The sequence below is a fragment of the Populus alba genome, chromosome 9 (assembly GCF_005239225.2).
Source record: "Populus alba chromosome 9, ASM523922v2, whole genome shotgun sequence".
NCBI lineage: Eukaryota > Viridiplantae > Streptophyta > Magnoliopsida > Malpighiales > Salicaceae > Populus > Populus alba.
This window is the reverse complement of record NC_133292.1, coordinates 9,122,187-9,145,237: the sequence shown is the minus strand read 5'-3', so window position 1 is coordinate 9,145,237 and position 23,051 is coordinate 9,122,187. Positions and strand designations below refer to the sequence as shown.

At 36.0% G+C, this 23,051-nt stretch overlaps 4 protein-coding genes across 5 annotated transcripts; 2 read left to right on the top strand and 2 right to left on the bottom strand.

Moving 5' to 3' along the window:
• On the bottom strand, nt 1-3,555 carry LOC118058681 (uncharacterized). Its single transcript, XM_035071405.2, has 8 exons — nt 3,065-3,555; nt 2,683-2,970; nt 2,145-2,428; nt 1,830-1,958; nt 1,349-1,471; nt 1,160-1,267; nt 599-777; nt 1-426 (listed from the first exon to the last, which is right to left on the bottom strand). The coding sequence occupies exons 1-8, from the start codon at nt 3,315-3,317 to the stop codon at nt 303-305; spliced, it is 1,488 nt and encodes a 495-aa protein (XP_034927296.1). The 5' UTR covers nt 3,318-3,555; the 3' UTR covers nt 1-302.
• Nucleotides 3,556-5,341: 1,786 nt separating this feature from the next.
• LOC118058680 (uncharacterized) lies at nt 5,342-6,364 on the bottom strand. The gene is made up of 2 exons (XM_035071403.2): nt 6,037-6,364; nt 5,342-5,781 (listed from the first exon to the last, which is right to left on the bottom strand). The coding sequence occupies exons 1-2, from the start codon at nt 6,284-6,286 to the stop codon at nt 5,519-5,521; spliced, it is 513 nt and encodes a 170-aa protein (XP_034927294.1). The 5' UTR covers nt 6,287-6,364; the 3' UTR covers nt 5,342-5,518.
• Nucleotides 6,365-11,335: 4,971 nt separating this feature from the next.
• On the top strand, nt 11,336-13,778 carry LOC118058679 (uncharacterized). The gene is made up of 3 exons (XM_035071402.2): nt 11,336-11,594; nt 12,749-13,201; nt 13,411-13,778. The coding sequence occupies exons 1-3, from the start codon at nt 11,418-11,420 to the stop codon at nt 13,456-13,458; spliced, it is 678 nt and encodes a 225-aa protein (XP_034927293.1). The 5' UTR covers nt 11,336-11,417; the 3' UTR covers nt 13,459-13,778.
• Nucleotides 13,779-14,847: 1,069 nt separating this feature from the next.
• On the top strand, nt 14,848-21,229 carry LOC118058678 (CDPK-related kinase 5). 2 transcript variants are annotated; one of them, XM_035071400.2, is made up of 11 exons: nt 14,848-15,683; nt 17,122-17,252; nt 17,562-17,603; nt 17,707-17,815; nt 18,657-18,735; nt 18,815-19,111; nt 19,192-19,304; nt 19,620-19,727; nt 19,810-19,872; nt 19,971-20,138; nt 20,716-21,229. In XM_035071400.2, exons 1-11 carry the CDS (start codon nt 15,159-15,161, stop codon nt 20,854-20,856), a joined length of 1,776 nt encoding a protein of 591 aa, XP_034927291.1. In that variant the 5' UTR covers nt 14,848-15,158; the 3' UTR covers nt 20,857-21,229. The 2 variants fall into 2 exon arrangements, with proteins under 2 accessions (XP_034927291.1, XP_034927292.1); XM_035071401.2 differs by having other exon boundaries at nt 15,542-15,683; nt 17,132-17,252.
• The last annotated feature ends 1,822 nt before the right edge of the window (nt 21,230-23,051 follow it).

Below are 23,051 nucleotides of genomic sequence, written 5' to 3'. Positions count from 1 at the left end.
TTTGTTGGCAAACAAATCATGGAAACTTGATTATCTGTGATGGGTTATACAAACAGCCCCCGGGAAAGTTTGTTGATTTTGGACATAAGGAGAAGAGGGAAAAGAACGACGAGGAATATCGGTATTTTGTCTCACAAAATTCTCCTTGAGCACAACACACAAAATTAAACCTCAAATATGATGGCGCTTCTTCACTCTTAAATCTGAGTATATTTTAGCAATATTCTGACCCACACAATCAAAATGGAGCCTCACGGAGTATAATCCAATATGCATCGAGTCATTAATTTTCTGAGCATGAGCTATGAATTGTAGTTATCAAGGCCCAAATCCCTCAGAGCATCGGTGGCAGCATCCTTGCATGTTTCGTGGTTTACCTTTGCCCTTCTTATAAATTTCTCGATGCCATGACTAAGAAGAGTAGTTCTGTAAAGTGGCAAAATTTAATCTAACATGAGAGAATGTGCCACAATTTAATATAGTAGTCCTACTTTTGGGGGGCTATGTCAGAGCAGCAGTATGAAAGAAGAAAAAGAAAATAAAGCCTGCCTGTTGATGTGCTACAAGACGAAAAGAAAGCGTGGTGAGAAAAACTTGCCTGTTCTCCGGGTTTCTCACAACAAGATTGCGGATCATTAGACAGGAATTCCTCTGTAATTGTTGCACAGTAGAAAACTTCTCCATGACTTGGATGGCAAGGTCTCCAGCTCCGGCTTCCATGGCACGGGCTGCATTGTCTGGAGATCTTAAACAGAGCACCGTAAAGACAGACATAACCTGAAACATGGTGGAAATTTAATTAAGGAATGCGGTAGACAGCTCATAAATGCATATTTCCAATCCTTACAAATGTCCAATCTTGCATAAAACAGTTATTGGACTTGAAGATAAAGAAAAATGACAACAGATGTCAACAGCTCCTATGTATCTAAAATCTAACTAATGATAAAATCAAAGGACAAACAGGATCCGTCAATTTAAACAGTGCCATAATCAAAATGGCAGGTAATTTTTTCCAAGTGCCAATCCTTGAAGTGCAACTTGCAGTGAGCATTTCTTGAAATTTGAACTAACACAAAATTCCATGTGAATAGAAAGATTATTCTGTTTCTAGAATAATGGTTATGCACATTCAATAGTAAACAAAATCACTTTTTACCTCTTGCAGAACAGGGGGGTCATCAGAAAATCTGGCTGAGAGTTGGATTAGCTTGTTCATACCCCCCTTCTCTACAATAGCACTTTTATTTGAATCACATCCTGCCAACTAATCAAACAAAATGTAGTAAGCACTCTGTTCATCCAAACAATTGAAAAACATAAACTCTGAGCCAGATATTCCTTGTACCTTGGATAACAAAGAACAGCAAGTTTTAGCAACAATTTTGTTGCCTTGTTCACCACTGTCATCTATACATTTCAGAATGGCATCGATGCCACCACTTTCAGCGATAGATTTGCATATTTCATCCTGCAGGTCAAAAGAAAAGGAAAAATAGGAAGAGGAAGAGCAACCTCAAAATTGAACAAAGAAACACCATATTTCATATCCAGCATGCAATAGCATAGTATTCTTTGAGTGTAAGACTCTACAAAATATGAAGTTCCTGAAAATCAAACAGAGAATATTGCTAGATAGATGGAATGGAGGAAATAGATTCCTGAAACCCAAACCTGACGTGCATGTGGTGCACAAATAAAGGTGATTTCCCCACAACTTAAGTTCATATAAGTTATAATCATGAGTGCAATGATATATTTAAACCCACAAAAATCTAATAATTAGTGCAACAGGATTTTGACATTTCATCAGATGTGAATGAACTTACATTAACAGCAACAGCCTTTAAAGCGATGCTTGCTGAGACTAAACTGGGTGAGGTAAGCCCTGCCCGTAGTGATTCCCCAAGAGCTCTTGCAATTCCAATTTTGGCAAATCTCCGTGCATAACCATAAACCTTAAGTTTAATGCAAGTCAGTTGCTTTGACGAAAACCTTTTCCATCAACATGAAGAAAATAAATATTTGGATGTGAAAACATACATCACTGACAACACAAGTTATTGCCCAGCCCGCAAGTCACTAAGCATAAAGTTGATCAATCATACTGAAGCGCGTAAATTTGTGTCAAAACATTTACTTATTTGGGATGCCACAACACGATTATCATCAGGTGTCAAGAGAACACGTATAGAATCATATAGACCTCGGATGTTGCCTTTACTCTGTCTATTCAATGCTTCCAAAATAAGCTCATCAATTTTCAATTCCATAAACAACTCTTTCACAACCTCGTTGCTAGTTGCTGCTGCAGCAACAACAGCAAACCCGCTATTCAGGATGTCTAAACTTTCACTCCCGTCCTTTAAAATATCAACCACCATTTTTGGTCCATCACTAGACCGAAAGGTTTCGGTACTATGAACATCTGCAAATTACAAGGACACAAACATTATAGAAACCAACCAATTACAATGAACTATGGCATCAAGCCTTGATCTTTTCTTTGGAAGCAAAGATTGAAACGTATATAAAACAAAGTAAAATCGCTAAAACATAATTAAAACTCCTTATCAGGAAAAAAGAAAAAAAGAAAAAACACCTTATAAATCACACTCCAAATTCTAAATCCACAATCTAAAAAAACAAAACGGCATTATCCTATCCGGATAAAACGCATACCATGAATCAACAATGCCAACGTTTCCAAAGCTGAAACAAGAACTTTCTCAGACCCAATAGGAATGTTAGAACAAATAGAACAAACCAATTCCACCCCACCATTTCTAACCCCAATTGCAACATTCCCAGATCCTTCAACAACACTAAACAATCCAGCCAATTGATCAAACAACCCCGCCATCTCATTCGAACCATTATTATCAAATCCCAACTCCTCCAATCTCTCCAAACACTTAATGACTGGATTCTCCCTCACATTACCCTCTCCCGGTACGCAGGTCACAATCCCTGCAACAAACCCATGATTCTTTTTGTTAAAAATCGTTTTTTGAAAGGATAAAAAGAGAAATGTAAAATATGGAGTTCTTGATCGAGTTGTTACCAGAGAGATCAACGCCTTGAAGAGTGAGAGTCTGGATTGCATCTTCAAGGGCTTCAGTGGGGTCCATACCTAGATCTTCTATGTTCTCTTTTACTAGTTCATCAAAAGCTTCTTGTGATATTGTACGGGCATTCTTGCTTGGTGGGCCCATTATTGTAACTTCAGGGTTTTTGAACTTGTGTGAGTGAAGGAGGGAAAGGAGAGAGAAAGAGGGAGGGAGCAGAAGGCAGTCTTGCAGGCTGGTTTTAAACATTTAACGACGTGTTGTTGTAATTAGGTTACATGTCGTTCATGTTTCTGTGACTTGTAGTCTTATGGATGATATAATTTGTCTACCAGTACGAGTATGCTGCATGTCGTTCAGTTTTTATCTGGTTTGGTACCATTAAGTATCTCCTGGTATTGACGATACAGGTTCATCAGTAGCATCCAATTCCCTAACAAATTATTTGAGTCGTCGTCTGCCATAGAAGCTTGAACAAACAAAGAATCAAGGTAGAAACTGAAGAATGTAGTTTAATTAATTAGATTTTAAATTTATTTTTAATAAGTTATTAATTCAAGTTTTATAAATTTAAAGTTATTAAAGGTTTATATATTTATTAACTTTAAAATAAATAAAAATAAGTAAATTAACATAAATAATAATAATAATAATAATAATAATAATAATAATAATAAAAAAGAAGTCGAGCAATCTGAAAACTTCATCACGTCCTGTAGAACAATCATCGTCAAAACTAAGGCAGGCGTCAAAGTCACACCTACAACGACTATTAATCCATTTGTTTTATAAAACGCAAGACGTTTTTATGCCTGAGGATCCATCATTAGCATATAGTTTTGGATAACATTTCTGCTTGAAAATGTTAGCTGTTGCACATTGCAAAGCATAATGCACTCTACAGAAGAAAAACAGTGCAAATTAAATCATCTTAACATATTAATTTTTATTTTTTTTTGTATTAAAATAGATATTTGGATTAATTTACGTGTATCATGATTAATCTCACCGGTTATAAAATTAACAATTATATAAGTTTTCAGTAACTATGATATTTGTAAAACTCAAATTAATAATTTTTAAAAAATAAATTTAAAAATTTAATTAATTAAACTATACAAGATTTAATATTTTCACGTTATCTATCGGAACATGTGACCCTTAATTCTAGCATCTGTGTATTTTACCGATAAAATTTACTTCAGGAAAATCATATCAGCACTAACAGTAGTGGCACAGGCAATAATGTTTTCGAAACGACTTACCTAGGAGAATGAAGTTGAAGAAAGAGGCGAGAGAGAGAGAGAGAGAAGCTAATATCATCTGCAAACATAAGAACACAATCAGAATCACCAGAAGAAAAGGGATTTTTTTTTAGTACTGCCGATTCGACTCGCTTAAACTTGCAGGGTCCTTAAACTGGAATAGGAAACCAATAAAAATTGTGGTCTTTTTGCAAGGAACATCTAAGGTGCCGGAGCAAATAGGGCAGCCATCATCAAGAGGAGGACCGTCCCGATTCAAATAGCTAGGTTTCTTTAAACAAACGCCACCATTTTCTCTGCTGCTTCTTCTTCTTGTTTGTTCAGAGGCACTGTTGTCGTTTTGGTGAGTTTGTTGTTGATCAGGAGAAATGGCAGGTGTTGCGTTTCGCGCATTCATGCTGATCTTGATACTGCAAACATTTTCACTCTGTTTCCATTCTAATAATCTTCTCTGCTGTTTAAAAAGGGATGATTTGTCCTTGTCACTTTCCTCTCTCTCTCGCATCCTCCGAGGAATTATTACCAGGAAGCTCAACTAAAAGGCGTGTTCCCGGCTTACCGGCTTATAACCAAACCTGCTGGTTTGGTTTGGTAGTTTTTTTAGTCAAAGCTTTGTCCGGGGGCCCGATAAGGTTGGGAGGAGATAATTTGGTGAGTTGCATACATTTTTATTTGACAAGTTAGGTGGAGATTTTGGAGTTAGGCAATGTGATTCGTAAAGTTGTGTTTTCAATTCTTAAGCATTAGGACCAATAACTGGTTAGATTCAGACATTAACGAAATATTACAAATAAAATTAATATTGGATTGTCAGCAATGGAGAACAGATTTAATTGAGTGAAAAAAGAACGTCCTCCCATAAACATGATTGTACGTAAATTTGGCTATGTATAAATTATGATCCCTTCCCTTTAGTATAAAAAGTAGGAACAATTTACTATAAACGAGAGAGAGAGAGAGAGAGAGAGAGAGAGAGAGAGAGAGAGAGAGAGAGGAGCGAGGACAAAGTAAACAAAACTATATCCTTTTCAATTCATCATCATACCAATGTATATCATCGTATTCACCACTGTCCTTATTTTATTTAGGTCTCACAAATCTCATATTAAAAATTAGAAAGGAAAAAAAGAAAAGAAAAAGACAACACGAGTGGTATAATGCATGCGATTAATGGATGATTTCCATTCAATACCGACGACGAAACATTGGCATGACAAAGAACTTCATGGTGCCGTTATTACAGTGGAAGCCAGCGCCTCCGCCGCAAGCAAAGTAATGAGGCTGCCAGCTCTTGAGCACGAACTCGAACCCATCACCACCTCCTTGTGTCTCGCTAGCAACCACCTTGGCTCTGCTCAGGTCACATTTTAAGAAGCTCCATAGGTTTGGTAGCAAGTAGACACTGTGAGGATGGGTGTTTGTGTCACTGGGTGGATCATACTTGAACACTGCACAAATAAATCATGTCAGTAAATACAGCATGCAAACAATACACTCGTATGAAAGAAATACAAATCAATCCCATCCACACAAACATGGGCTTAATCAAAAAATATATATACGACTATGTGCTGCTAATAGGATCTCTGCAAATGACCCGAATCTGAATGGCAGCGCGTCGTAGATGTTGGGTAATTTTTGGAAATCCTGACAAGATTAGGAGATAATATATAGCATTGTTTTATGTTAAGTGATGAACTAACCTAGAGTGTCATTGAAGTAGAATGGACCGTTTTTGAGAGCCCAATCAGCGTAGTTGATACCGAACGTCCAATTTTGAGATCCACCCACGACGATCTTGTTGGGTGTAGCTGTACTGTTTTGGGGACAAGGGCGACGCTTGTAACTCCAATCAGTTTTGTTGAAACCATATTGCCTGCTTGCCATGCTTATTGTCCACATGGAAGCACTAAGCAGAAGGATGAGTACCTGTGCATGTGTTAGACGAGCCATCTTCCCTTTCAAGTGCAACTTGACAAGGATGTGAATCTTTAGATAGAACTGAAACTTAGATGGTGTGGTGTACAATATGAGTTGATAGCATCTATATATAGGTGAGGGGGAGAGGGAAAGAGAAATAGTGCAGAACAGCCAAACTGGCCTTTTTTTTTTCTTCTGTTCGAGTAGGTGTAGATGGAGAAACGTGATGCTCACCGCTTTCAATGGCCGCCTAAATCCTCTACTCTTTTTTATTATTATTTTTTATGAATTAAGTCCTCCACTTATGCTATCAAATAAATTAGGCAAAGACATTAGTTGACATTCTGGGGTGTTTGGCGTTCAAAAGTACTTAATGCTAGCAAGGGGGGAAACCCAGCTTCCTGGATCCAAACGGAGCAGTATGAAAAGCTCGGTGCATTTTCTAGTGATGGTTGGCTGCGGGAGAGAAGGGGTCAACGAAATGGTACTGTCACATCCAATGATTTTCTTTGAGAGTTTGAAGAATTGATCAAAGCTAAGTCCACGCTAAATGGAAGCTGCAAAAGTGATCAATATTGCGGTTTTAACTAAAATTGGTTGACAAAATATGAACTTAAGGTCTTATTGGTCCATAAGTTCTTCAATGTTCCATGTCATTCAAAGATTATATCATGCGCTAGCTTGTATGATGTAAAGATGATGATTTATCTATAATAATATCTCTTGCGTGTGTTATATATTATGAAATGGTATTGGAAATTTGGAATCAAGCTATTTTCTGTACATTAATAAAATTATATACATTTATCTTTCTTTAAGAAATTCATGAATTTCTCCAATTTGATTGGAGTTATATCAGTCGTAAATAATAATTTATGAGAAAATATCTCACAACTATAACTATTTAAAAAAAAAAATAAGATTTAACTCATATTAATTATTTACCCAAGTATACGTAATTCCTGTCTGCTTAGCCAGCTCCTTGAATAATAGAAATGCATCCATGAGAGGAGTATACTTTTTTCTTGGCTTCATTCATCAACTTTTTTTTTTTTTCCAGCCAAGAATCTAACTCATTTATTAACATTAAATTCCGGAAAATTTTATAATTTTATCATGGATTACTCTCGAGCAAAGAAAGTATCAATGAGAACAACCCTACATTTTGTTTCTGCAGTGAAAAATATTTTTAAAAGTTTTTAAAATTTTATTTTTATTTTAAATTAAATTTTTGAATCGTTTTGATGTATACAGATAGAAAAAAAAAATATTTAAAAATATAAAAAATATTATTTTAATATATTTTTAAATAAAAATATTTTTAAAAAATAATTACTACTACAGTAATAAATATACTTACATGAGAGTTTTTTCCAAAATAAACATAAAAATAAAAGTTCAAGTGTTGGTGTGAGAAAATAAAAGACAAGTTCAAAGGTCTTGTTTGCCCTTACAACATGATCCTCGATTTCCTCTCTTAAGCCCCCACCCTCCACACCTTTTTCCAACTTCTTATTCCTTTGTATTTTTTTCTTCAACTATTTTAATCATCATTTGGTGACGACGTGTATTTTTATCATATACAAATTTACCATCTTCATTACATCATGCAAACGTATTAATGGCATAAAACAATTTATTTTCATGTGTTTTTAGCCGGCCATATGTAGAAATATACCGAGTGTTTATCAAATCTTATAATAAAATAAAATGGTTTATTCCTGTTCTTATTTCTCTCTCAATTTTTCAAACGCAAAAACACGCGCTGATACGTTGATTAATTTAGTATTTAACAGCAGAGAAGTGGACGACCTACTACTCCCACCCATATCAAGAAAAACCATTCGCACTTTAGGTCTTGGCCACAGCGGTTGAAGGGAACTTGTTCCATTCTCTGTTTTTTGCATCCTGGGTTCAAACCTTATTGTACACGTCTGTCACCCCCGCGGTGCCTTACATGCTCACTGGGTTTGCAGGATGTTCAGTGAGCCATGAGATTAGTCGTGGTGTGCGCAAACTGGCTCGGACACCCACGTAAATCAAAAAAAAAAAAACCATCTCTTTGGCTGTTCTACACCATTCTCTCCCCCTAACTTTTATACCTTTCTTTCCCTAATCAATTTCCAGCATAAAAATTCACATCTTTCTTGAGTTGGAGCAGGGAAGATGGCTCGTGTACCACATGCACGGGCTTCACTCTATTACATGGTATTTGGTTTTAAAGTATGATGGTTTTTTTTTTAAAATACAATATATTTTAAGCACAAACCACATCTTCAAAAGCTATAAAAACATATGTTTTACTTAAAAAAAAACACAAACTACCTTACATCAAAACATTTCCTTAGCAATTGGCATGGTCACCGATCAGTAGGAATGCGGGTTTTACAGCACCTATTTGGGTTACAAACGTGGCTTTTGTTGTCAAAATAATACAAATACTCCTAATAAGATCTGTTGGAGGGTCTCAAAATTACGTATTTGGTGTCAATTATACTTATTGGGCTCTCAAGAACAATCCATTTTACCTAAATGATACTATAGGCAAGTTTCCTACTCAACATCTAATATAATTTATTTATTTTTGTCACGAAGCCCGTTACGTCCGTTGTTTTATTTTCTTAATTAGTTCTTTCATGCATGCTGGCTTGAGTGGAATTAATTTTATTATCTTTAATTTGATTTCATTGAGGAGCTGGCTTCCATTGTAATAATATCACCATGGGAGATTAGACATTCCATTGAATTACACGCACTGCTACTAGTATTGCATCTTTTTCTTTTTGTTTGTTTTCACACTATTCTAAACGTATCATAATATATGTATTAGACAGAAACTGCAACTCAGGTCTACACTGTGAAGCTTGTGTAGAAAAGGAAATCTGAGGCCTCGATGCACCGGAAACTAGCCTATAATTCCTACTTCAAAGGTCGGTACAAATTCATCGATTCCCCAATCAAATAGGAAATAAATTATAAAATTTAATTTTAAATAAATTCATTGCTTGAAGAATAAAATAAAAAAAAAAATTAATTAAAAAAAAATTCAATTAACTCGAGTTAATCTACTAAATTTATGACTCAATTAAATTATAAAAATTGGGATAATTCAATAAAAAATAAATTAAAAAAAATTCACAAGCATAATTTTTAATCAACTTAGTATTAAATCATAAAATTAAAAAAAAAATCAACTAAAAAATTAATTAAAAAATAATTTGTGTTAACTCATTATAATTATTACTCTTAACCTAAAGTCTGCGGTAACATGCTTGTTTTATGCTAATTCTTTCGTTTCATATCTTTCCTTAATTCTTTCGGTGTAAGCAAAAGAAAATATATAAGCACTTTGGATCAAGAAATCTATAAGAAGAAATAAATTGATTCCAAAACACATAACAACAACAAGTGTAATTAATATATATATGTGCTCGACGTCGTCAAACCCTAATTAATATTGTCGTCGCAACATCAAAACGCATGCATATGCATGATTGAATAATTCTCTAGTAAAAATAAAAAACAAGAATCGATCAAGATCGCTTGCGAGGGATCTCCATTCTCGGATGCACGGAGCAATTGCAAGCCAGCCCTTCTAGTACTTCACGCCGCCGGCAGGCCTCCAAAGAATAACCTCACCCTCAACCTCGTCAACTCCATCATCATGGTGGACAACAGCACCACCATCCTTCTTTAGACGTTTCTCCAGTATTTGTAACTTAAGCTCCTCACATAATCCAGCCACGAACTCATTGAAATGAGTCCAGTCTATCTTTAATGGTTCGTAGACATCATCATAAAAAGAATCATCGTAATTGAAAGCATTACTATTGCTCACTACTGTCTCGCATGCTTCTTCACTGCCATGATGATCAGCAGTGTAGACGTCGTAAAAAGCATCATAGTTGAACACATGAAAGAGGGTGATAGATGGTATGATTTGTTTCCCTTGCGATATTTTATCAGCATATTCTTGATCGTACGAGAAATAGCTAAACCCCATGGCTATGATTACAAGGAAAACCTGCGCACCTCTCGGTAGAATAACGAAGAAATTAAGGTAAGAGAAAACCTGCTTGTCAACAATAAGGATATAATAAATTCTTGTGTAGACAATCCATGTGTGTGGCCGATTATATATATATGTTGGCTAAGGATTGAATCAATATCGTATTAGGATTTGTCTCCTTAACTACCTTCCGGTTTTTTTACCCGGTCTTGTATCAGTCTCCTAACTAAATACTAATTCTCACATTTATTTTTGAAATTGTTGGGCCTTCACCAGATTCAGCTTAGGTTTTAGGGCCAATCAGTCCAGCCCATAAACTAAGGGTATATTTATCTAACACCCCTTAAAATTTTTCTCTTAATTTTTAATTTGTATTTATTTTAATATTTAGCCAGAAAAACCTAATAAAAAAACAAAAACATTTTAAAAATAATGATTATATCTAGCCTTCTAAACATTAGAAACGGAGATTTGTTTTTTTTTTTGTTAGGAAATTATGGAGATGGAGTTAATCTTATTTTTTATTTGAATAAGTTTTTTTTATCTTTCTTTTAATTTTAATAAATTGATATTATTATTTTTTACTTGACTTGATAATGAATAGCCTATATAAGAATGTAAAGTAGATAGTTAACGCTTTTAAAATTAAAAGTATTCAATTTTTAAGTTTTAAAAAATACAAAAACTCAAATAATAAAACTAAAAATAATGTAGGCCCACAAAAACATAAATATATAAATATTTGATTATAAATTAGGTGATTATTTATGGATAATTAACTCGCATGCTAACATGTTAATTTATCAATTTATTATCGTATATTTAATAAAATCTATATTAAAAAATTAATTAAAAATTAAAAATTTAAATAATAAAGATAAAAGTATGAATACTTGAATAGGAAAAAAAAATATAAAAGTCAACATACAAAATCTATAATAATCTCCATTTATTTATTGTCTCAAATTCTTTTCTTTTCCCTCTCCTGTTTGGAGACTTGGGCTCCATAGCATACAGTTAAGGCCCGAGAAAGAAACAAACAAAAGGGAAGACTTGTGGCCGAAAGAGCTACAACAGGCCCAATCTTGTGCTCAAGGAAAAATTGGATTACGTAGAAAGAGTGAGTTTTAACAACAAAAGAAGGAACAAGAAGAGATGAGCGTTTTTGGTGGAGATAGCTGGGCAAGAGAAGCACAGTGCAGGAAAAGAAGAGTTGATGATCTTGTAATAGACGGACTTGATGGGTCTTCTCACAAGAAGCTATCAAGTGGAAAATACGCATGTCTTGTTTGCCCTCACAATCCCGTCCTCGAATCTCCCCTCGCGCTCTCTGTACGCACCAGATGCCCTCTTATCTTTTTCTTCAATTTTCAGATTTCTTGCTCTGTAGCATTCATTACCAGCAATCACTGAATCGAAATAAATTAAAAAGAGAGAAACCCCACTTGTGTTTTTATGTAAAAGAATCAAATGGGATACAAAAACTCACTATTACCAAACTCTAGAAAGACTAAATACAGAACTGAATTCTGATTTGTATCCATTTGAGGTTGTTTGAGAAGGGTTTTCTGTTATTGTAAATATTGATTATCTGATTGTAGTAGAATTAAGTAGGGGAGAAAGTAGGAAGGGAAGTATGGTGAAAACAAATCTGTTTTATACAACACATTACTCTACCAAGAGAGGAAGTCCTAGTGCATTTGAATTTAAATACAATACTTTGAACACGTATGTTTATACTAGAATAATTCAAGAGATTTATAAATAGATCTGTAATAGTTACATGCATATAGCTAGGAGAAGTTTTAAAATTTGGAATGTGTTGAGATGATAAAGTCAAGACTTGCTAATGGCATCTCATTGCTATCCCTTCAACCTTCCTCTCTTTAGCAATTTTATTTGCTTAAACATGGTTCATCTAAGTCATTTTTCTCCCCTTATGGCTGCTGTAATATTTTTTTGTCATGGCTCGTTGGCCATTTTCCATCTATTGTAAGAAGGGTTCTCTCGTCTCTTTGTCGTGTGTGTTAGTACCACATCATCTCTTGTGCAAGAAGTTATCAGCTTGCACTAAACCTCTTTCTTATGCTACGTCTATCTCGTAGTCCCAATTCTCTTGTTGTGTACTATTCTTGCACCTTTATTTTTTCTGCTTTGAATGTCACTTGTCCATCCACTCTCATTAGATCAAACTAGCTTTGATACTATTTTAGAAATAAGTAGGGGAGAAGGTAGGAAGGGAAGCATGGTGAAAAAAAATCTCTTTCATATAATATATTACTCTTCTAAGAGAGGAATTCCTATGTAATACTCTAAACATATATATTTATACTATTATAGGATAATTCAAGAGATTTAAAAGATATATACATTTTTAATTGTTAGATACATATATTCTAGGAGACACTAGTAGAACTAAAAGACACTTTAAATAAAGATTTCAAAATTATTTCCAACAGATTGTTCAAATGTGTTTTATATTGTAGATGCATTGTAAGGGATCCCGACATATTGCTGCGGAGTCCAAGCTGAAGGAAAAAGAATTGATGAGACAAAGTGAGATTAATAAAAGATTAGCGTTATCAGAATCTGATGTTAGGCCTGCTAATCCAAGTGCTTTGAACAAAAATACCAAGTTAGTGAGTAAGCCATTGATTGAAAAGACAAAGAAGGCTGCTACCAAGATACTTGGCAAAGGAACTGCCCAGTTGAGTTCCGAAAATCAAAACTGTGATCTGAAATTGAGCGTGGGATATGTAAATATTATGAATGTGGTGACCAAAATCTGCGAAAACAGCTCATGTCCGGAAGTAATAGCATCTGAGAAGATGCTTGTGCAACAGCACCTGGATTTTAGGGAGCGGCGAGAGAGAGAGCTGAAGTTCACTGAAGCGGGTTGGAAGCGTGATTGCCATGGAAGATGGTTTAGAGATGAAAATGTGAGTATACTTTTTTTGATGAAACACTTTGACATCTTATTGCTACGGTAGTGATTATTGGTTTCTGCTTCTGCATCATGTATGTTGGTGTAGAAATTTTGAGTCTGTTCATAAAAATTGCATCATCAGACAATCCAAATAACAAGGCCTTTTCCTTCCTATGTTGATTCATGTACAGCCAGTGTATTTATGCTTTTGATTTCTTGCAGGTGGAATTTGATTCTGACGAAGAAGATCCGAATGTCTGTCTTGGTTAAAAATTTAAACGAAGATCATCTGCAAAGAATTTTGATAGAATGCTAGTGTGATTATCGACAACATTACTAATGTTGGTTACTCGAGCTGCATGGGCGACAACTTTCTTTGGTTTTCAAGAAATGCAGAAAAATCTTTCTTCTATCTTGATACCTTGAGGAGCTAAAGATGGATGGCTTGATTCAGATTTTCAATCAATTGGCAGCTGGAATGTGCAGTAGATATCCATGTTGTAGTTAAATTCTTTGGGCCGTGGTCGGTGTTTATGCAGGCAGCAGCAACATGGCTTTATATGGATCTTTAGCGACGAGTTTTCTTTGTTTTTTTTTTTTTTTTTTTTTCCAGTAACGATGTATAGTGACTAGTTGAGCATCTTATATAATGCTAGTTTTTGTGGATTGTGCTTTAGAGCTGAATAATCCAATTACATTTTGTACTGTACAAATCATGGCCTTGTAGGGTGGTCAAGAGTGGTGAGATCAGTTCCCCCTTAATAGGTCGAAGAGCAAATCAAACATCTTCATTTGTCCATGTTAGATTTTGAGTAGCGTTCACATGATTCTGTTGTCCAATCAGTGAATACATAAACCAAATCAAAATCTGTCATACAGTAGTAAACAGTTCAGAGCTAGATGTATATGGTGAATTGGTCACTGCATTGCATGCAGAGAAGATAATAAAGTGTAGCCTTGTGCACTTGAGGTACTGGTTCAACGAGGGAAGGGATTTTTTCTTTGTTTTTTGGTACCTGAGTTATCTCTTAATGTTTTTTATTCATTGTTTGTATTTAGTGGGTTCAGAAATTAGTTATAATACGCGTAAGGACATCCTGGATTATATATAAAAAAAATGTAGCCTTGTGGGAAACCCCAGACCGTGCATTTAGCTTCTATGATGCATGAATTGCATTGTGCATCACATTTTTGGCTAACAGGTGTAGGGGTGGTCCAACCGACACATTCCATGGTTGATTATTAAATGGATGTTGATTGTACCTTGCTTGATCACCATGGTGGCCGGACAGATTTTTTAGTGTTTTGCCTCACCTATCTATCTATTTATCCTTTTGGATGGTCTTTTTCTGAAGTCACCTAGATACAAATCTCGCATTGCTTAATAATTGAAGATTTCCAACCACAAAAAAAAAATTATTGACCTGACAAAATTTTAATTAAATTTAGTATTAGTCATTTAATAATTTTAATTGACGGAACTCAACAAATAACTTTATAACTAACAAGTTGAATTCAATTTGAAAATAACATTTGTCAATATTAATTTCATTAATTAGATCATCAAAGCATAAATGTTATCTAAATAATAATTGAAAGGAAGCAAAAGGAGTTAAATAATGATAAATGTTGAGATTTAAAATATAGACTGGATTATAATGCATCTTCTCTATAAATATAACTAAAGTATATTCGATGGCTTTCCCATAGTGTTTCCCAGGTTTTCTGATTCAATCCACCACCATCACAATGCCTTAGCCCCGCCAAGAAGACTTTGCAACTCGCTAGCTCGCTCTACCTTTCCACACCCACCAAGAAGTCCCACCCTCACTTCCACCCAAACCCCAGGAAAAAAATCCATCAATTCTTCTTCTACTCTCTCTCCCTTACCTCCTCCAACCTCCACCACCATCACAATGCCTTAGCCCCCACCATACCACCTCAAACACCGCCGCTGCCACCTCCTCCAAATGGGAACTTGCACTTCAAAACCTCCCAAGCCCAACCTTCATGCCCCAAAAGACATCAATCCTCCACCCCAAACCCCATCACAAAATGAGCACCCTACCACCCAAACTCGAACTGCAAAATCCCCTCTCACACCCTTGCCCAACTCCAAAGCTTCCCCTTTCTTCCCTTTCTACACCCCCAGCCCTTTCAAAAAAACTCCTTTCAACCCCACCACTTCCACTCCTCTTCGCTTTTTTAAGAAATCCCTCGCTCCTCCCTCGCTCGCGAAGTACTTTAAAGCCGTGCTTCGTCGGCAAAACAAGAAGGAAAAAATTGGGGTGGAACCAAATTCCGAAGAGGGTGATAAAAATGAAGAAGCTGTGGAGTTGGATAAAAGGTTTGGTTTTTCAAAAGAGTTTACTAGTAGATTGGAAGTTGGAGAGGAAGTGGGGAGAGGGCATTGTGGCTATACTTGTTCTGCTAAGTTCAAGAAAGGTGCAAGAAAAGGCCAGCAAGTTGCTGTTAAAGTCATACCTAAACCAAAGGTTGTAAATTTAACTTAAATGCCTGAGTTTGTATTCATTTATGTGTATCTTCTCTTTTGCTAGCTAGCTTGTGTTTGTGGATTTGGTTATTTGTTATTATTATTTTTTTAAAAATAATTTTTGTCCAGTGTTGAAGTTGATTTGCAGGTGGCTTTAGATTTTGGGTTCATTTTTAAGTTATTTTGCTAGTTTTGAAATTCGAATCTTGTAACTTTGGGTACTACTGGTGATTGATTTTGTTATTTTGTCTGTTGTTTCTCTTTTTTATTTTCGGTGTGAGTTAAAACCTCGATTTGGACGGATTAAAGGAGGATAATGTGTAAGATACTGCTTGGGATTTTCTGAAGGGGGGATTTTAAATGGATACGAGTAGAGTGGTTGGAGTTTTGAGAGTGATGGGCATAACAAGTAACCAATTTGCTTATTTGTTGTTTTGGTCACTGGTACTGTATTTAGCACTTCTTATTTTGGGTATTTTAGGTTCATAAAATAACTATTCGAGGATTGAACATTTTTGGAGTGTTAATATCTCCTCTCGCAAATGCCTATAGATTATAAAGGAATGGAACAACTATTGAATTTTCTTGGATATGTGTTCAGATTATGCAGTTTTTCCATTTGATATTTGTCTATTGCTGCTATACTTGGGTAAAAAGTAAAAACAGTCAAATATCAAATCATGCAAATAATTCAAAGGTTGTGAGAGGATCTAATTGCTGAGAAGGATCATTATCTCAAATGGGGCCTTCATTTTTTATTTTTACTTTTGTATTGCTTTAGATTTCAGACCCTTTTTTTTTTGTCATGACATTGTGCTTGTTTTGCTTGAATAAATGGCCTCCAATAAAATTGATGACTTGCACAGGCGGTGAACTTCTGCTCACCACCTGCTTATGCTTTAAACATACTGGAATGGAAGAAGATTGTACTGATCATGCTCCACTATCAATGCTAAACACAGTGCTGGGATTACAAAATCTCCATTAAACATCTGACCCATCAATTTACAATAATTCTCTTCTAACAAAGAGAAATATAGTAATTTTCTATTGGACTTATTTTGTGACTTTTCAACTTTTGCCCAATCTACTAGGTTTTCTGCAGTACATTGTTTCCTGCATGTAAAGATGAAATTATGAAATCTGTTTGGCCATTGTAAACATAACTTGGAAAACCATTAGGATTTTATACATAAACCTGTTCGGTTTTTGTGGTTGTTACTATCCTGCTATTGGTTCAAAGTGAAGAAGACTGTATTTATTGATAGGTTCATTTAAACCTCTTAGAAATTAGTTGTATTTTTTAGAGAGAGAAAATAATTACAGTATGAGAGTTTAAAGTTTCTTAATTGACATGATGAAACTTTTTTTTATATTGCTTGTTTATGGTTTATTTCTTAAAGCATATTATCTCTCTTTGATCACTTCAATACTGCCAGATGACAACAGCTATTGCAGTTGAGGATGTCAGGAGGGAGGTCAGGATATTGAGGGGCTTGACAGGACATAACAATGTACTACACTTCTATGATGCATTTGAAGATCTTGACAATGTCTATATAGTGATGGAGTAAGTGCAATATGCAAAGCAACTTAGATATAAAAACTTGTCATTTTCTTCTTCAAACATATTGGTAACCAATTCTGGTTGAGTCTACATCTTCTTGACAATTTATACAAGGACCATTAGCATCATTTTTTGTTTCTCAGCCAAAATGTTCTGTAATCAACTGATGATATGTTTTATTGGTATGTATATATTGTCACAAACATGGATATTTATAAGAACAAATCAAGGAGAGAATTGCTTACTGCTTGCACGGATGCTTTATGAGATCTTTGACCTTCCAAAAGTTGATTATTGGATTTGAATATTCAGGCTATGCAAAGGAGGGGAGCTCCTAGATAGAATACTTTCAAGGTGATTCTCTTAGCAGAGGATATATCAAAATCTGAACTGTGGTTTGAGGTTTTCCTATATTCCTCACTGTAGCCTCTAACTAGGTACCTTGTTACCATTTTAGGGGTGGGAAATACTCAGAAGATGAAGCGAAAGCTGTTATGGTGCAGATACTAAATGTTATTGCTTTTTGTCATCTACAGGGTGTGGTGCACCGAGATCTAAATCTAGAGGTGGGACATATCTATACTCCTTTTTTTCTCTTTTCTTTTAGTGGGAGGATCATATGAACACTGAAAATACATTTACCCCCTCAAACACAATGGTTATAGGAAATTCAGATGCAGACTTCTCTTGATGTTGCTCTGAGTAAAGAATGCGCTGCGGTAATGGTGGGCGTGTAGAAAAACCTTTTGTCAAGTAGGTGAAAAAGCGCTTATCTTTGCTCTCGAAAGAGCAAAATTGACTCTTGGGAAAATATCCCGCCTCCTCTTTCTTTCACCCTTTTTCTTCTTTCTTTGCTAAGCTCTTCCATTTTTGGAGTCTAATAATCATTTTGTTTTTGGAAATGGTCCCTGTCTGCTTGTTTTTCTGTACGGCCATATGACAAGTCATTTGCGAACATTTCGGGAACCTTTGGTTGTCTTTTGGTTCCAAACACTTAACTTTTTGAGATTTTTGTGGAATGCAAAATGGCTTGATGAGGTGATGTTTGAAGAGGGAGAAATGGACTGGGTCTTGTCTCCTTTGAACCATCTAGTTCTGGAAAAGAATGACTTGAGACCGATTGCTCTGTTTTCCATGCATGCAAATGTTGCTTCTTCATGGTCGCCTTCATCACTTCACTCTCGTTGGGTAAATGTAAGGGGTATCTTCACAGGCTAGTTTTCAGGGTTCCCTGTTTGCCCTAATTTACTAAGTAAAAAAAGAAGAAGAGAAAACTAACATAACTGATGCATAGCATTTTTTATGTGAGATCATTTTGCCTGCCATATCATATCTTTTCTAAGAATTTGGGTTGTCTTTATTTATTTTCCTCGTTCTTGATCTAAATTCATCCATTCACTTGGCCAGAACTTTCTATATACTTCTAAGGAGGAGAACTCTCAGCTGAAAGTTATAGACTTTGGCTTATCAGATTTTGCCAGACCAGGTTTTTCTATTTGCCTGAATTTCATCCTACTTGACCTTGAGGGTTTGGGATGGGTGTTTGATGCCCTTGGTGTTTGCAGATGAAAGACTTGATGACATTGTGGGAAGTATATGCTACGTGGCACCTGAAGTTCTACATAGATCTTATAGCATCGAGGCTGATGTATGGAGCATAGGTGTGATAGCATATATTCTTTTGTGTGGTAGTCGTCCATTTTGGGCCCAGACCGAGACTGGATTGTTTCTAGAAATTTTGAAAGCTGATCCCAGTTTTGATGAAGCACCTTGGCTTGCTTTATCTCTAGAAGCAAAAGACTTTGTTAAACGCCTATTAAACAAGGATCCAAGGAAACGAATTACTGCTGCCCAGGCTTTGAGTTAGTGCTTCATTTTCTCTCTTGTAGTTAGGTCTTTAACACGTCAATGTGAATCACCCTTAATGAACTTTTGTTTGCAGGTCATCCTTGGATCCGGGATTTTAATGGTGTAAAAGTACCTCTTGATATTTTGATATTCAAGCATATGAAGGCATACATGCGGTCATCATCTCTGCGTAAGGCTGCTTTAAAGGTGTGTATTCATTTATAACCAAAGAAAGAAAACCTATAACACATACCCATTGTTAGTACTTGTATTCTTTAAGCCATATTATGTTCGTGATCCGTGTCTTAAACTTGCAGATGATCTAAGATCCGCCTTTTCTCAATATATTTTCTTCTGTATTGGTTCAATATTCAAATGGATCGAGGGCTTTTGTTTGAATGAAATTCCAGTAAAACCATAGCAGAATACCTTGATTTAAGTTCTCTAGCAATTATAAGCAGTAAGCTTTGTCACTTACCTGCTAATGAACTTTTAACTGTTTTGTTTTGGTATCCCTTGCAGGCATTATCTAAGACATTGACTGTGGATGAACTATTTTATCTGAAGGAACAATTTTCATCACTAGAACCAAACAAAAGTGGCAGCATCACCTTGAAAAACCTTAGGATGGTTGGTGTCCTCCTTTTCTTCATATTGAGATAGCGTGACTTTATAGTGAAAAGCTTTGCGCCACTCATTTTATTTATCGCAGGTCTTGATGAAAAATGCAACAAATGCAATGAAGGATTCTCACATCCCTGATTTTCTTTCCTCAGTATGTGCCAAAAGTTTATATAGTTGTTGCGTGCCTTTATATGATTATGCACTTGTATTTAGACATGTACCCTCATCTTAATTTCTATTTCATGACAGCTAAATCCATTTCAACACAGAAGAATCGATTTTGAAGAATTTTGTGCAGCTGCTCTGAACGTCCATCAGCTGGAGGCACATGATCAATGGAAACAGCTAGCCCGTTCTGCATATGAGCTTTTTGAGAAGGATGGAAACAGGGCAATTGTAATTGAGGAGCTTGCTTCAGTAAGTTGGAATTGTAACATGTTTGAGAATGCCTAACTATTCATGATTCTTTTTATTGCTACTGCTTGCTTAGGGCACAAAAGTAAAACCTCAACAAACTTGATTTTTCATGAGCTAATATACGGACATCTTAAACTGTACCTCATAAAATGTCTAAAATATGATTGGTAAAAGAGTAGTGATAGTCAGATTTGGATAACATATTTCCTACAGGCCTATCAATGAACAACTACTGTACTTGTGTAAGCAGTCTCTAGTAATTGATTATCAATGAGAAAAAATTATGGGTTAAGCCGGGTAGTTAACCAACACCCCCCCCCCTCTCTCTATGCAGCTCTTTTATAAATGCCCATCCTTTTCAATTTTCCTTATAGCTCCTATCAAAAGCATTTTAGCAGGACTCCATTGAATTTGTTGGTTGTCAAGGCGCTATCTGAACTAGTAAATTTATCCGGCTGGAATTGACAAGCCAACCGAGACAAGTAATCTAAGTTGCTTGTTAACTTTCTGACAAACATTTGCAATTTGCAGTTCGTTTTGGAATAGAAGCTAAGCTTTTCACAAACTGTTGTTTCAGGAACTTGGGCTTGGCCCCTCCATCCCGGTTCATGCTATTCTCAATGACTGGATAAGTCATGCTGATGGGAAGCTAAGCTTCCATGGGTTTGTCAAGTTGTTGCATGGTACATCCAGCCGAACCATTGCAAAGGCACGGTGAAGAGTTACCGTATCTCTTTTCTGTTGGATGTGCTTATTATTCTTTGCTTCCGGGACAAGAAAAAGGTGTGCTACAATAACTAAGGTGCACCTCAACTGCTCACATCAATAGCATATCTGGAGCTTTGTTGAGCATAACTTCTTGAGCACCATTCCCTGCATATTACAAACCTTAGCCCTCATTCCATTTCTGAGGAGTCTGAACCATTCAGAACGTGAATGACCGTGAAGTATCACTGTCATCATGGTGTAAAGATATAGTTTAGGTTTTGCCCGAATAGGCAAAGAATATTCCATGTCCCCGCAGTTGATGCTTTACACATTTCAAATCTTGCTCCTAATTATTGCAGTTAATACATGGTTGTGTTTATTTAGCCTTCGACTTTGCTTCATTCATGGAATATTCAATTATGATTTCATACTAGCACACCAGCGCATTAGTCTTCGTCTAGGGCTATCCAATTTCCATCATTTCTTTACATAGCGTAGTTAGTAGTGAATTAACACATGGATCCTCAGCTTCTTGTGAAGTTTTTTACCTTCTTAACATCCATAGGAGAAATAAAGCTTGGAAAGTGATTGCCTGTTCCAATTTAATTTGTCAACGAGTCGACGACGCAGTTAATCCTAAGCTTCTGGTGATGTTCCTTGCTCTGAATAAAATCTCAAAAGTTTTCTTGGTACACGCCATAAAGATTCTAATAGACCTTCTCTAAGCTTTGTTGATGCAGCAACTTCAAGTCCAAGCCTCATTACCGTTATAATCATGGTTGTTAAAAATGCGTTTTAACTCGTAAAATCGTATGATTTTACGAGTTAAAATCCATAAAACGTGTAGAAACGGAAGCAAAACTCGAAAATCATTAAAATCGTATAAAACCGGGTCAAACTCGCAAAAAAACAGGTCAACTCGCAAAAAACGTTAAAAACGTTATGTTTTTACGAGTTAACCAAAAAGTCACTGTCACCAAATGCAACATTAGAAATCCAAATTTTTTTGACTCAGGGACCCTCCCTCACTAATCTATTTTCTTTCCCAATTCCCACCCGAGTCCCCGACCACCCTCCTGTGACTTCGTCCCTGTCTCACTCTCACACTCTCCCTGGCTCCAGAGTCTAGACTTCGTCCAATCATCCCCTGACTCCCCTCCCTGTCTCACACTCTCCCTGTCCCTGACTCCCTTCCTCTTTTTCCTTTCCCCTTTCCCCAGCAAATTAAGAAATCACTTTCCCCCGATCCGGAGCGTTCTTGGCGAGACGAAGGTAAGAATTGATTTCCAATCCCAAGCTTTGTTTTTCTGTCTAATGGTGGTGATTAGAGACAAAAAATGATCTGGGTATGCTGTGAATCTATGTTTATCTTCTGGGTATTCTACAATTAAGTGGTTTGCTTCTGGCCTCTAGGTATTTTTTTCAGAGGGGGAGTGGTGCACTGGTGCTGCAAGTAATTTATGCTTTGTTTGATCTGGGTATGCTGTGAAGTGTGAATCTATGCTTTGTTTGATGATGATCTTGCTTGCTTTGGTGTTGCAGATTTCAACGAAGCAACAAAGCATTCCAATTTCCAGGATTGCAGATTTGCAGGTATTCCAAGCCTTTTGCATTTAATTTATCTAGGCTTTTTGTGTATTACTGGATAGGCAGTGATAATTGATAATGCAATTTAACTTTTGAGCTTGAATGCCCTGGTAGCTTATAATTGATAATACAATTGAAAAAAATGCTTACTTTCACAACGTTATCAACATTGGCATAGAAGCATGACAGGCTGCTCTCAGTCTCTTTTCCATGTTATGTATAGTGTTTGAAGTTTGAACATCTAAAGTCTGCCTCCATAAATGCATTCCTCTTGTCATCCTGTATCAGAAGCCATATTTAATCCACACGCACATGCAAAAGGATAAAAAGTCCAATAGCTATTTTTCTCTTTGATAAATGTTTGGAGTTCTCAACATGTAGAAAGTATTTCCGTGGTCTTTCTTGAGGAGTTTTGATTTTGAGACTTTGTTGGTTAAAGCACCACAGATTGGCTTTGGATTCCTAGTCACTTTACTGTTATGGTATTACTTCTTAATGCAGGTTTCACAACTTACTTATTGAAGATTCTTTGATGCGTTTCTAGGGAAAGTGAAGGGTAGCATGATTGCAGAAACTCTAGGCACACCATTTGAGAGGCTGAGTACATCAAAATTGGCA

Bases quoted from the DNA above. Each gene is read 5' to 3' on its own strand.
- LOC118058678 (XM_035071400.2), top strand. From the start codon at position 15,159: ATGGGAACTTGCACTTCAAAACCTCCCAAGCCCAACCTTCATGCCCCA. The intron at 19,873-19,970 runs GTATGTGCCAAA...ATTTCATGACAG, and splicing joins TCCCTGATTTTCTTTCCTCA to CTAAATCCATTTCAACACAG. The intron at 20,139-20,715 runs GTAAGTTGGAAT...CTGTTGTTTCAG, and splicing joins TAATTGAGGAGCTTGCTTCA to GAACTTGGGCTTGGCCCCTC.
- LOC118058681 (XM_035071405.2), bottom strand. From the start codon at position 3,317: ATGTTTAAAACCAGCCTGCAAGACTGCCTTCTGCTCCCTCCCTCTTTC. The intron at 2,429-2,682 runs GTATGCGTTTTA...TGTAATTTGCAG, and splicing joins GTTGGCATTGTTGATTCATG to ATGTTCATAGTACCGAAACC. The intron at 778-1,159 runs GTAAAAAGTGAT...ACCATGTTTCAG, and splicing joins ACCCCCCTGTTCTGCAAGAG to GTTATGTCTGTCTTTACGGT.
- LOC118058680 (XM_035071403.2), bottom strand. From the start codon at position 6,286: ATGGCTCGTCTAACACATGCACAGGTACTCATCCTTCTGCTTAGTGCT. The intron at 5,782-6,036 runs GTTAGTTCATCA...TTATTTGTGCAG, and splicing joins CTACTTCAATGACACTCTAG to TGTTCAAGTATGATCCACCC.
- LOC118058679 (XM_035071402.2), top strand. From the start codon at position 11,418: ATGAGCGTTTTTGGTGGAGATAGCTGGGCAAGAGAAGCACAGTGCAGG. The intron at 11,595-12,748 runs GTACGCACCAGA...TTTATATTGTAG, and splicing joins AATCTCCCCTCGCGCTCTCT to ATGCATTGTAAGGGATCCCG. The intron at 13,202-13,410 runs GTGAGTATACTT...GATTTCTTGCAG, and splicing joins GATGGTTTAGAGATGAAAAT to GTGGAATTTGATTCTGACGA.